Source organism: Entelurus aequoreus, linkage group LG01, assembly GCF_033978785.1.
Source record: "Entelurus aequoreus isolate RoL-2023_Sb linkage group LG01, RoL_Eaeq_v1.1, whole genome shotgun sequence".
NCBI lineage: Eukaryota > Metazoa > Chordata > Actinopteri > Syngnathiformes > Syngnathidae > Entelurus > Entelurus aequoreus.
This window is the reverse complement of record NC_084731.1, coordinates 71,347,860-71,362,859: the sequence shown is the minus strand read 5'-3', so window position 1 is coordinate 71,362,859 and position 15,000 is coordinate 71,347,860. Positions and strand designations below refer to the sequence as shown.

Sequence of the window (15,000 nt, the reverse complement as noted above, 5' to 3'; positions counted from 1 at the left end):
CTCTCTCACACACACGTAAACATACACACACTTTCTCTCTCTCTCTCACACACACGCACACACACACACACACACACACTTTCTCTCTCACACACACGTAAACATACACACACACGCTTTCTCTCACACACACGTAAACACACACATACACACTTTGTCTCTCACACACACATAAACACTCACACGTAAATACACACGTTCGTACACACACACACACACACACACACACACACACACACACACACACACACACACACACACACACACACACACACACACACACAATTTCGCTCTCACATAGTTCAGGTTGTAGTTTCCTCTTCAAACCTCCTCATTAATGCAATTAAACAAGCTGTAAAATAACACAACATACATATATATACATCTCCTCTCTGAGCTGCCACTTTATCGTGGTAGAGGAGTTTGCGTGTCCCAATGATCCTAGGAGCTATGTTGTCCGGGGGCTTCCATGCAGCCTGGTAGGGTCTCCCAAGACAAACAGGTCCTAGGTGAGGGATCAGACAAAGGGCAGCTCGAAGACTTCTATGGGAATACAAAAACAGAGACTCCGATTTCCCTCGCCCGGACGCGGGTCACCGGGGCCCCCCTCTGGAGCCAGGCCCGGAGTTAGGGCCCGATGGCGAGCGCCTGGTGGCCGGGCCTGTCCCCTTGTGACCCGGCCGGGCACAGCCCGAAGAGGCAACGTGGGTCCCCCCCTTCAATGGGCTCACCACTCATGGGAGGGGCCATAGAGGTCTGGTGCGTTGTGAGCTGGGCGGCAGCCCAAGGCAGCGCACTTGGCGATCCGATCCTCGGCTACATAAGCTAGCTCTTGGGACGTGGAATGTCACCTCGCTGGGAGGGAAGGAGCCTGAGCTAGTGCGCGAGGTGGAGAAGTTCCGGATTGATATAGTCGGACTCACTTCGACGCACAGCAAGGGCTCTGGAACCAGTTGGCTGGACTCTCTTCCACACTGGCATTGCACACAGTGAGAGGCGACGAGCTGGGGTAGCAATTCTTGTTTCCCCCGGCTCAAAGCCTGCACCTTAGAGTTCAACCCAGTGGACCAGAGGGTAGCTTCCCTCCGCCTTCGGGTGGGGGGGCGGGTCCTGACTGTTGTTTGTGCTTACGCACCAAGCAGCAGTTCAGAGTACCCACCCTTTTTGGATACACTCGAGGGAGTACTGGGAAGTGCTCCCCCGGGTGAGTCCCTTGTCCTACTGGGGGACTTCATCCCTGATGTTGGCAACGACAGTGAAACCTGGAGAGGCGTGATTGGGAAGAATGGCCGCCCGGATCTGAACCCGAGTGGTCTTTTGTTATTGGACTTTTGTGCTCGTCACAGATTGTCCATATCAAACACCATGTTCAAACATAAGGGTGTCCATATGTGCACTTGGCACCAGGACACCCTAGGCCGCAGTTCCATGATCGACTTTATAGTTTTGTCATCGGATTTGCGGCCTCATGTTTTGGACACTCGGGTGAAGAGAGGGGCAGAGCTTTCTACCGATCACCACCTGCTGGTGAGTTGGCTGCGATGGTGGGGGAGGATGCCGGACAGACCTGGCAGGCCCAAACGCAGTATGAGGGTCTGCTGGGAACGTCTAGCAGAGTCTCCTGTCAGAGAGAGTTTCAATTCCCACCTCCGGAAGAACTTTGAACATGTCACGAAGGAGGTGCTGGACATTGAGTCAGAGTGGACTCTATTGTCGAGGCGGATGATTGGAGCTGTGGCCGCAAGGTAGTTGGTGCCTGTCGTGGCGGTAATCCTAGAACCCGTTGGTGGACACCGGCGATGAGGGATGCCGTCAAGCTGAAAAAAAGAGTCCTATCGAGTTGTTTTGGCTCATAGGACTACGGAGGCAGCAGACAGGTACTGACATGCCAAGCGGTTTGCGGCTTCAGCGGTCGCGGAGGCAAAAACTCAGACATGGGAGGAGTTCTGGAAAGCCATGGAAAACTACTTCCGGACGGCTTCGAAGCGATTCTGGACCACTATCCGCCGCCTCAGGAAGGGGAAGCAGTGCACTGTCAACACCGTGTATGGTGACAGTGTATGGTGTTCTGCTGACCTCGACTGCGGATGTTGTGGATCGGTGGAGGGAATACTTCGAAGACCTCCTCAATCCCACCAACACGTCTTCCTACGAAGGAAGCAGTGCCTGGGGAATCTGTGGTGGGCTCTCCTATTTCTGGGGCTGAGGTTGCTGAGGTAGTTAAAAAGCTCCTCGGTGGCAAGGCCCCGGGGGTGGACAGACCCGCACAGAGTTCCTTAAGGTTCTGGATGCCGTGGTCCTGTCTTGGTTGACAAGACTCTGCAGCATCGCGTGGACATCGGGGGCGGTACCTCTGGATTGGCAGACAGGGGTGGTGGTTCCTCTCTTTAAGAAGGGGAACCGGAGGGTGTGTTCCAACTATCGTGGGATCACACTCCTCAGCCTTCCCGGTAAGGCCTATTCAGGTGTACTGGAGAGGAGGCTACGCCGGATAGTTGAACATCGGATTCAAGAGGAACAGTGTGGTTTTCGTCCTGGTCGTGGAACTGTGGACCAGCTCTATACTCTCGGCAGGGTCCTTGAGGGTGCATGGGAGTTTGACCAACCAGTCTACATGTGCTTTGTGGACTTGGAGAAGGCATTAAACCGTGGCCCTCGGGAAATCCTGTGGAGACTGCTCAGAGAGTATGGGGTATCGGACTGTCTGATTGTGGCGGTCCGCTCCCTGTACGATCAGTGTCAGAGCTTGGTCCGCATTGCCGGCAGTAAGTCGGACACGTTTCCAGTGAGGGTTGGACTACACCAAGGCTGCCCTTTGTCACCGATTCTGTTCATAACTTTTATGGAGAGAATTTCTAGGCGCAGTCAAGGCGTTGAGGGGATCTGGTTTGGTGGCTGCTGGAATAGGTCTCTGCTTTTTGCAGATGATGTGGTCCTGATGGTTTCATCTGGCCAGGATCTTCAACTCTCACCGGATCGGTCCGAGTCCATGGTTCTCGCCCGGAAAAGGGTGGAGTGCCATCTCCGGGTTGGGGAGGAGACCTTGCCCCAAGTGGAGGAGTTCAAGTACCTCGGAGTCTTGTTCACGAGCGGGGGAAGAGTGGATCGTGAGATTGACGTGAGATCCACGTTCGGTGCGGCGTCTTCAGTAATGCGGATGCTGTATCGATCAGTTGTGGTGAAGAAGGAGCTGAGCCGGAAGGCAGAGCTCTCAATTTACCGGTCGATCGACGTTCCCATCCTCACCTATGGTCATGAACTTTGGGTTATGACCGAAAGGACAAGATCACGGCCGAAATGAGTTTCCTCCGCCGGATGGCGGGGCTCTCCCTTAGAGATAGGGTGAGAAGCTCTGTCATCCGGGAGGAGCTCAAAGTAAAGCCGCTGCTCCTCCACATCGAGAGGAGCCAGATGAGGTGGTTCGGGCTTTTGGTCAGGATGCCACCCGAACGCCTCCCTAGGGAGGTGTTTAGGGCACGTCCGACCGGTAGGAGACCACGGGGAAGACCCAGGACACGTTGGGTAGACTATGTCTCCCGGCTGGCCTGAGAAAGCCTCGGGATCCACCCGGAAGAGCTGGACGACGTGGCTGGGGAGTGGAAAGTCTTGGCTTCCCTACTTAGGCTGCTGCCGCCGCGACCCGACCTCAGATAAGCGGAAGAAGATGGATGGAAGGATGGCATATATACCGTATTTTTTGGACTATAAGTCACAGATTTTTTCATAGTTTGGCCGGGGGTGCGACTTATACTCAGGAGCGACTTATGTGTGAAATTATTAACACATTACCGTAAAATATCAAATAATATTATTTAGCTCATTCACGTAAGAGACTAGACGTATAAGATTTCATCGGATTTAGCGATCAGGAGTGACAGATTGTTTGGTAAACGTATAGCATGTTCTATATGTTATAGTTATTTGAATGACTCTTACCATAATATGTTACGTTAACATACCAGGCACGTTCTCAGTTGGTTATTTATGCGTCATATAACGTACACTTATTCAGCCTGTTGTTCACTATTCTTTATTTATTTTAAATTGCCTTTCAAATGTCTATTCTTGGTGTTGGGTTTTATCAAATAAATTTCCCCAAAAAATGCGACTTATACTCCAGTGCGACTTATGTTTTTTTCCTTCTTTATTATGCATTTTCGGCCGGTGCGACTTATACTCCGGAGCAACTTATAGTCCGAAAAATATGGTACATACATATATATACACATTCATACATACATATATACATACATACAAAAATACATACATATATACAGGTATATACATACAAAAATACATACATATATATACACATACATACACACATATATACATACATATACAAACCCCGTTTCCATATGAGTTGGGAAATTGTGTTAGATGTAAATATAAACGGAATACAATGATTTGCAAATCCTTTTCAACCCATATTCAATTGAATGCACTACAAAGACAAGATATTTGATGTTCAAACTCATAAACTTTATTTTTTTTTTGCAAATAATAATTAACTTAGAATTTCATGGCTGCAACACGTGCCAAAGTAGTTGGGAAAGGGCATGTTCACCACTGTGTTACATGGCCTTTCCTTTTAACAACACTCAGTAAACGTTTGGGAACTGAGGAGACACATTTTTTAAGCTTCTCAGGTGGAATTCTTTCCCATTCTTGCTTGATGTACAGCTTAAGTTGTTCAACAGTCCGGGGGTCTCTGTTGTGGTATTTTAGGCTTCATAATGCACCACACATTTTCAATGGGAGACAGGTCTGGACTACAGGCAGGCCAGTCTAGTACCCGCACTCTTTTACTATGAAGCCACGTTGATGTAACACGTGGCTTGGCATTGTCTTGCTGAAATAAGCAGGGGCGTCCATGGTAACGTTGCTTGGATGGCAACATATGTTGCTCCAAAACCTGTATGTACCTTTCAGCATTAATGGCGCCTTCACAGATGTGTAAGTTACCCATGTCTTGGGCACTAATACACCCCCATACCATCACTGATGCTGGCTTTTCAACTTTGCACCTATAACAATCCGGATGGTTCTTTTCCTCTTTGGTCCGGAGGACACGACGTCCATAGTTTCCAAAAACAATTTGAAATGTGGACTCGTCAGACCACAGAACACTTTTCCACTTTGTATCAGTCCATCTTAGATGAGCTCAAGCCCAGCGAAGCCGATGGCGTTTCTGGGTGTTGTTGATAAACGGTTTTCACCTTGCATAGGAGAGTTTTAACTTGCACTTACAGATGTAGCGACCAACTGTAGTTACTGACAGTGGGTTTCTGAAGTGTTTCTGAGCCCATGATTGTCTTTGTAGCATATTCAACTGAATATGGGTTGAAAATGATTTGCAAATCATTGTATTCCGTTTATATTTACATCTAACACAATTTTCCAACTCACATGGAAACGGGGTTTGTATATATTCATACATACATACGTGCACGCACGCACGCACGCAAGACCTAAGTAACTGGCCCGCAGTTACTGAGACATTTTGGAGGATGTTGCGCTGTAGATATAACTTCCTGTTGTTGTCTTTTGACTGTCCCTACATGTTTGCAGTGTTGACAGTTTGCAGAGAGATAGCAAATGACCACTTCCTGTGCATCTTTGTTCTAACAACAACCGCCTTTGTGCATCAAACACGCCCGAGCCATTTGAATATGCAAAGTGATACAGTATCCGATTTCCAGTCCTGATATCACATGCTTCAATGCTGATACAGCCTGCTTCTCAATGAGATGTAACCATCAAAAGTTGCAAAATTGACTCAATGTTTTTCCTGTAAAACTGTCATTACTCCAGAAATAATAATGAATCAAAATCAATGTTGTTATAAATTACTGACAAATTTAATTACTTCACATTAAATATTACACTTTGACATTTTCTTTTGCACATTTTGTGTTTTTGCCATTTCCAAAACTAGTTTGCTTTGACAAAAAGGGAATAAATCAAACATAAAAAAACATTTAAAAAAATTATAAAAACGTATAAACGGCGAATAAATCTGAAGTTGATCTAGAGAACTTAAAGTTGAAAGTAAAAAAATAAAATTAAATAATATGACTTATTTCTAACACTTAATGAGTGGGACCTTTTTGGATTCCCAAAAATTTTAGTGGGATTTTGTTTTAAACTGTCATTGCTCAAAAAATAATAATGAATCAAAATCAATGTTGTTATGAATTATTGACATATTTTATTACTTCACATTAAATATTACACTTTGACATTTTCTTTTGCATATTTTGTGTTTTTGCCATTTTAAAAACTAGTTTGCTTTGACAAAAAGGGAATAAACAAACACAAAAAAAACATTTTAAAAAATTATAAAAACTTATAAGTGGCGAATAAATCTGAAGTTGATTTAGAGAATTTAGCGTTGAAAGCACTCACACTCACAATCTCTCTCTCTCTCACTTACAGACAGACAGACAGACAGACAGAGACAGACAGACAGACAGGTGTAGGTTTACCTGACAGAAAGGGTAAAGTCCCCAGGGTTGCTCTTGCTGGGCCGGGCCAGGAAGCTGCCGTGGACGCCCCGGGTCAACAGGAGCTGCTCTGCTTGGATTCCACTGATGTTGGGGTGGAACCACCTGTAGACCCACATGATGAGGACATGTAGGAAAAGTGCAGCACTGTCCGCCGGGGTCACGTTCAACAAAAACCAAACCTAGCATTCGGTCTTTTATCAAAGTTCCACAACTCCCACATTTTTTATTCGATTCAAACCGTTCCAACTTCAAAATATTCAGCCTGTTCAGGAATTGTGTGCTCTTCTTCTAAAATAATTCCTGGATTTCCTAGAATTTCCAGTTTTTAGGGACATTTTCCCCATTCAAAATGAATTATCCATTTTTCAAACTTCCACAAAAAAATTTTTCAACAGATTCAAACCATTCCACCTTCAACTCATTCTGGAAATTCAAACAACCATTTGTCCACGTTCAACACATTGGTTTTTTTTTCTAACTTTAATTCCAACCTTTTTTAGTGCGAGGACTCCTTTCACATTTTCCAACCCATTTCAACTGTTCCACTGTCAAAACATTCCTTTTAGTCAGGACAAAAAACCAAGTTGGTTTAAGAACTTGAAAAATTCCCGGTTTTCCGGGAATATATTTCAAATAAAAAACTGTTACTACTTCAACATTTCTTGACCAATTTCAACAATTCCAAGACCAACCAATTCAGCTCATTCAGGGCAATCATGCTCCTAATCATTTCCAAAAAAGTCCTGCTTTTCCCCAAAATTCCCAAATTTCCAGGAAGTTTCCTTTGAAATGAATGGGACATGTTTCCAAATTGCACAATTCCCATATTTTTCAACCGATTCAAACCATTTCACCTTCAACACATTCCACTCATACTGGACATTCACTATCATTTTTACAAATTCAAAAAAATTCCAGGAATTCCCAGAATTCCCGTTTTTTCAAACCGTATTTTCACCCTTTTTTCTGTCGATTACTCCTTTCACATTTTTCAACCCACTTCAACCGTTCCACCGTCAAAACAGTCCTCTTAAACAGGACAAAAAAACAAAGTTGTTTTTTTAGCTGGAAAAATTCACGGTTTTCCCGAAATTCCAGGAATTCTGTAATACCATTTCTCAATTAAAAATGTTACTACTTCAACATTTCTCGACCGATTTGAAAAATTCCAATACTGACCATTTTAACTCATTCAGAACATACAAATGTTTTAGCATTTCCCAAAAAAAATCCAGCTTTTCCCGAAATTCCCATTGGAAAGAATGGGACATTTTTCAAAGTTCCACAACTACCACATTTTCTATCCGATTCAAATCGTTCCAATTTCAAAATATTCAGCCTGTTCAGGAATTGTGTGCTCTCCTTCAATAGTTCTAAAAAATTCCTGCATTTCCTAGAATTCCCAGTTTTTAGGGACATTTTCCCCATTCAAAATGAATTCTCCATTTTTCAAACTTCCACAATTCCCACATTTTTCAACCGATTCAAACCATTCCACCTTCAACACATCCTGGAAATTCAAACAACCATTTTTCAAAGTTCAACACATTTCCAGGAATTCTGTCTTTTTCTAACCTTATTTCCAACCTTTTTTAGTGCGATGGCTCATTTCATATTTTCCAACCCATTTAAACCGTTCTACAGTCAAAACAATCCTCTTAGTCAGGACAAAAAAACAAGTTGGTTTAAGAAATTAAAAAATTCCCGGTTTTCTCGAAATTCTGTGATACTATTTGTCAATTAAAAAACTGTTACTACTTCAACATTTCTTGACCGATTTAAACAATTCCAACACTAACCAATTCAGCTCATTCAGGACATTCATGCTCCTAATCATTTCCCAAAAAATCCCGCTTTTCCCCAAAATTCCCAAATTTCCAGGAAGTTTCCTTTGAAATGAATGGGACATGTTTCCAAATTGCACAATTCCCACATTTTTCAACCGATTCCAACCATTCCACCTTCAACACAACCCCATCCTGGACCTTCAAACTATAACTTTTCCAAGTTCAAAAACTTTCCAGGAATTCCCAGAATCCCTGTTTTTTCAAACCATATTTCCACCCTTTTTTTCTGTCGACTACTCCTTTCACATTTTTCAACCCACTTCAACCGTTCCACCGTCAAAACATTCCTCTTAATCAGGACAAAAAAAAAGTTGTTTTTTTTTTTAACTGGAAAAATTCACGGTTTTCTCTAAATTCCAGGAATTCTGTAATACCATTTCGCAATTAAAAATGTTACTACTTCAACATTTCTCGACCGATTTGAAAAATTCCAATACTAACCATTTTATATTCAGAACATACACATTTTTTAGCATTTTCCCCCAAAAATTCCTGCTTCTCCCGAAATTCCCATTGGAAAGAATGGAACATTTTTTAAAGTTCCACAACTCCCACATTTTTTATCCTATTCAAACCGTTTCAACTTCAAAATATTCAGCCTGTTCAGGAATTGTGTGCTCTCCTTCAATATTTCTAAAAAGAATCCTGGATTTCCTAGAATTCCCAGTTTTTAGGGACATTTTCCCCATTCAAAATGAATTATACATTTTTTAAACTTCCACAATACCCACATTTTTCAACAGATTCAACCTATTCAAACAATTCCACCTTCAACACATTCAACTCATCAACATTCAACCATTTTTCCACGTTCAACGAATTTCCAGGAATTCTGTCTTTTTCTAACCTTATTTCCAACCTTTTTTAGTGCGATGATTCCTTTCACATTGTCCAACCCATTTCAACCGTTCCACTGTCAAAACATTCGTCTTAGTCAGGACAAAAAACCAAGTTGGTTTAAGAACTTGAAAAATTCCCAGTTTTCCCGAAATTCTGTGATACTATTTGTCAATTAAAAAACTGTTACTACTTCAACATTTCTTGACCGATTTCAACAATTCCAACACCAACCAATTCAGCTCATTCAGGACATTCATGCTCCTAATCATTTCCAAAAAAATCCCGCTTTCCCCCAAAATTCCAGGAAGTTCCCATTGAAATGAATGGGACATTTTTCCAAGTTCCAAACCAAATTCCCGTTTTTCCTGGAAATTCAAACTCTTCAACATTCAAACTATTCTTACATTCATACTACATTCTGTCAGTATTGGTGTTGATTACCAGTAACTCACCCTTACAAACCAATGAAAACGTGTCTGTCTTAGGCTTCATATTTTGCATCCCTGCAAAGACGTTTCGCTCGATGGCGGCCATGTTTTTTCACCAATCTTGCTCATATTTTACAGACACGTGCTTGAGGGCCCTCTTGTGGCGCCTGTTGAATTCGGTGGCGATCGGGCTCAATACCCGCGTTACAGTAAAGGTGCAGCGTAAAGCGTAGTGAGCTGTGTGAGATTCTTTTGCATCCCGATTCTAAGAAACTCATAATTTCGAAAATTTCAAACTACAACGTCAAACATATCAGAAGTGATACATATGTTTTTGAGTCCTCTACACCAGTGGTCCCAAACCACCGGGCCGCAGCCCGTTACCGGGCCATGGATCGATTGGTACCGGGCCGCACAAGAAATAAATAAATAAAAATATTTATATATATTTTTTGTATTTTTATTAAATCAACATAAAAAACACAAGATACACTTATAATTAGTGCACCAACCCAAAAAAACTCCCTCCCCCATTTACACTCATTCACACTCATTCGCACAAAAGAGTTGTTTCTTTCTGTTAATATTTCTGGTTCCTACATTATATATCAATATAGATCAATACAGTCTGCAGGGATACAGTCCGTAAGCACATATGATTGTATTTTTTTATGACAAAAAAAAAAAACATCCCCCCGCTCCCCCGGTCCGTGGGACAAATTTTCAAGCGTTGACCGGTCCGCAGTTACAAAAAGGTTGGGGACCACTGCTCTACAACATCAGTGTAATTCGTTTTTTTAACTTAAAGGCCTACTGAAATGCGATTTTCTTATTTAAACGGGGATAGCAGGTCCATTCTATGTGTCATACTTGATAATTTCGCGATATTGCCATATTTTTGCTGAAAGGATTTAGTAGAGAACATCGACGATAAAGTTCGCAACTTTTGGTCGCTGATAAAAAAGCCTTGCCTGTACCGGAAGTAGCAGACGATATGAGCGTGACGTCACCGGTTGTGGAGCTCCTCACATCTGCACATTGTTTACAATCATGGCCACCAGCAGCGAGAGCGATTCGGACCGAGAAAGCGACGATTTTCCCATTAATTTGAGCGAGGATGAAAGATTTGTGGATGAGGAAAGTGAGAGTGAAGGACTAGAGGGCAGTGGAAGCGATTCAGATAGGGAAGATGCTGTGAGAGGCGGGTGGTACCTGATATTCAGCTGGGAATGACTAAAACAGTAAATAAACACAAGACATATATATACTCTATTAGCCACAACACAACCAGGCTTATATTTAATATGCCACAAATTAATCCTGCATAACAAACACCTCCCCCCTCCCGTCCATATAACCCGCCAATACAAATCCCACAACACACTCAATCCCACGGCCCAAAGTACCGTTCACCTCCCCAAAGTTCATACAGCACATATATATCCCCAAAGTCCCCAAAGTTACGTACGTGACATGCACATAGCGGCACGCACGTACGGGCAAGCGATCAAATGTTTGGTAGCCGCAGCTGCGTACTGCGTTACACATACAAATTAAACAAAATGCTTATGGCAACATTCTGGTTGCGTACTCACGGTACCGCGTCTGCGTATCCAACTCAAAGTCCTCCTGGTAAGAGTCTCTGTTGTCCCATCTCCACAAGCATGCGTATCCAACTCAAAGTCCTCCTGGTAAGAGTCTCTGTTGTCCCAGTTCTCCACAGGCCAATGGTAAAGCTGCAGCCGGCCGAAATACGCCGCTTCCCACCTACAGCTTTCTTCTTTGCTGTCTCCATTGTTCATTGAACAAATTTCAAAAGATTCACCAACACAGATGTCCAGAATACTATGGAATTTTGCGATGAAAACAGACTTAATAGCTGGCCACAATGCTGTCCCAAAATGTCCTCTACAATCCGTGACGTCACGCGAAGGCGTCATCATACAGAGACGTTTTCAGCAGGATATTTCGCGCGAAACTTAAAATTGCACTTTAGTAATCTAACCCGGCCGTATTGGCATGTGATGTAATGTTAAGATTTCATCATTGATATATAAACTATCAGACTGCGTGGTCGGTAGTAGTGGGTTTCAGTAGGCCTTTAAAATCCTGACGTATAGGATGCGATGTGTGCATTACACGTATCATCCACCAGGGGGCAGTCAATGACTTATTAGAGGGCTGTGCAGTGAGAGATGGTCACAAAGAAGAGAGGAAAGACACCTGATTAATCTGACATGGCTAGGGCAGGAAAAATTAATTAAGCGTTGAAAGTTAAAAAAAAAAAAATCATTATTTTTAACACTTTTATGAGTGGGACCCTTTTGGATCCCTAAGAATTTTAGTGAGATGTTTTTTTCTTTAACTGTCATAGCTAAAAAAAAAAAAGAAAAAAAGAATCAAAATCAATGTTGTTATGAATTATTGACATATTTAATGCTCCATTTACTTCACATCAAATATTACACTTTGAAATATTTTGTGGGAAAATATTTTGTGTTTTTGCCATTTAAAGTTTTTTTTTCGACAAAAAGGGCATAAAATAAACTAATAAATAAGCAAACATCAAAAAACAATAACATGTCTAATCTACAGATAGATCTGAAGTTGATCTCAAGATTTAAGTGTTGAAAGTTTAAAAAAAAAAAAAAGGATTTTTAACACTTTTATGAGTGGGACCCTTTTGGGTCCCTAATAATTTTAGTGAGATGTCATAGCTCAAAAATAACAATGAATCAAAATCAATGTTGTTATGAACTATTGACATATTTAATGCTGCAATTACTTCACATCAAATATTACACTTTGAAATATTTTGTGTTTTTGCCATGTAAAGTTTTCTGCAACAAAAAGGGCATAAAACTAACAAATCAAAATACAAACATCAAAAAACAATAAAAAAATGTATAATCTACAGATTGATCTGAAGTTGATATCGAGATTTAAGCATCGAAAGTTAAAAAAGATGTGCTTTTATGAGTGGGACCCTTTTGGGTCCTAAGAATTTTAGTGAGATTTTTTTTTTTAAACAGTCATTGCTCGAATCAAAATCAATGTTGTTATGAGTTATTGACATATTTAATGCTGCAATTACTTCACATCAAATATTACACTGACATATTTTTGGAATAATATTGCATATTTTGTGTTTTTCTCATGTAAAGTTTTCTTCAACAAAAAGGGCATAATACAAACAAATAAAAAAAACAATAAAAAATGTCCAATCTACGGATAGATCTGAAGTTGATATAGAGATTTAAGCGTTGCAAGTACAAAAACAATATAAATGATTTTTAACACTTTTATGAGTGGGACCCTTTTGGATCTCTAAGTATTTTAGCCATAGCTAAAAAATAAATAAATTATGAATTAAAATCAATGTTGTTATGAATTATTGACTTATTGAATGCTGCAATTACTTCACATCAAATATTACACTTTGAAATACTTTGTGGGAAAATATTGCATATTTTGTGTTTTTGCCATTTAAAGTTTTCTTCGACAAAAAGGACATAAAACAAATCAAAATATAAACCGCAAAAAACAATAAAAATGTATAATCTACTGATAGACCTGAAGTTGAAATAGAGATTTAAGCGTTGAAAGTAAAAAAAAAAAAAAAGCACTTTTATGAGTGGGACCCTTTTGGATCCCTAAGAATTTTAGTGAGATGGTTTTTTAAACTGTCATAGCTAAAAAAAATAAAAAAATAATGAATCAATATCTGTTGTGAATTATTGAAATATTTAATGCTGCAATTACTTCACATCAAATATTACACTTGGAAATATTTTGTGGGAAAATATTGCATATTTTGTGTTCTTGCCATAAAAAGTTTTATTTGACAAAAAGGGCATAAAAAAAATAAAATAAAAATAAACATAAAAAAACAATACAAATGTATAATCTACAGATAGATCTGAAGTTGATATGGAGATCTAAGCAGCAAAAGTAAAAAAAAAAGCACTTTTATGAGTGGGGGTCCCTAAGAATTTTAGTGAGATGTTTTTTTTAAAACAGTCATTGCTCAAAAAATAATAATGAATCAAAATCAATGTTGTTATGAATTATTGACACATTTAATGCTGCAATTATTTCACATCAAATATTACACTTTTAATTATTTTGTGGGAAAGGTGTGCATATTTTGTATGTTTGCCTTATAGTTTTGTTCGACAAAAAGGACATAAAACAAACAAATAAAAATGTCTAATCTACAGATAGATCTGAAGTAGATATAAAGATTTAAGCGTTGCAAGTATAAAAAAAAATATAAATGATTTTTAACCCTTTTATGAGAGGGACCCTTTTGGATCCCTAAGAATTTTAGTGAGATGTTTTTTTTTAACTGTCATAGCTATAAAAAAAACAATGAATCAAAATCAATGTTGTTATGAATTATTGACACATCAAATATTACACTTTGACATATTTTGTGGGAAAATATTGCATATTTTGTGTTTTTGCCATATAAAGTTTTGTTCGACAAAAAGGGCATAAAATAAACAAATAAAAAAAACAATAATGTATAATCTACAGACAGATCTGAAGTTGAACTCGAGATTTAAGCGTTGAAAGTTTTAAAAAAAAGCACTTTTATGAGTGGGACAATTTTGGATCCCTAAAAATTTTATTCTGTGTTTTTTTTTTAACTGTTATTGCTCAAAAAATACTAATGAATCAAAATCAATGTTGTTATGAATTATTGACATATTTAATGCTGCAATTATTTCACATCAAATATTACACTTTGAAATATTTTGTGTGGTTACCATAAAAAACAGGCTTAAAAAATTAATAAAAATAACTTTATATCGACAGATAGATCTGAAGTTGATTAAGTGCGGAGAAAAAATATATATACTAATTATTTTTAACATTTTTATGACTGAGACCCTACTGACTACACCCTGAAAGAACCAACATTTATTTTGAAAAAGCGAAAAGCAGACAAACGCAGTGAAAATGATGACACTCCACGTAGTTTTTCACCATCCCTCCTAAAGAAAATGTGTGACTATTGATTGTAGAGGAAGTGGTGGATCTGCATGACGCACGGTCGTTATACGCCAGGATAAAAATAGGACTGGTGTGTCACCGCAAACACGTCATGTTTGGGCTTTTATCTCGGCTGCACTTTGTCAAAAGAGCTGAGCTGCACTTCCTGACAGAGGAGAGGGAAAGATACCTCCATGGAGAGAAATGGAAAGGTCTAGACTATTCTGCAGAGTCTCGGCACAGGGTCAGCAAGACCAGACCTCTGGACCAGAATGCACCTGGAACTTTGGTCACGTGAAAGTCTGAAGAGCGATTCTACAAGTGACACATTTCAAATGTGAGGGGATTACCATAGTTTTACTTATTCCCCCACGCTTT

At 40.2% G+C, this 15,000-nt stretch overlaps 1 protein-coding gene across 6 annotated transcripts in view; it reads right to left on the bottom strand.

Moving 5' to 3' along the window:
* ptpn11b (protein tyrosine phosphatase non-receptor type 11b) overlaps positions 1 to 15,000 on the bottom strand; it is a 103,533-nt gene that overhangs the window by 58,412 nt on the left and 30,121 nt on the right. For 5 of the 6 annotated variants that reach the window (XM_062057553.1, XM_062057547.1, XM_062057550.1 and 2 more), the window contains exon 2: positions 6,489 to 6,611. In XM_062057553.1, coding sequence (XP_061913537.1) covers positions 6,489 to 6,611 — 123 coding nt within the window. Of the gene's footprint in view, positions 1 to 6,488; positions 6,626 to 15,000 lie in introns of those variants that run through there. The other variant, XM_062057549.1, reaches the window with a different exon arrangement.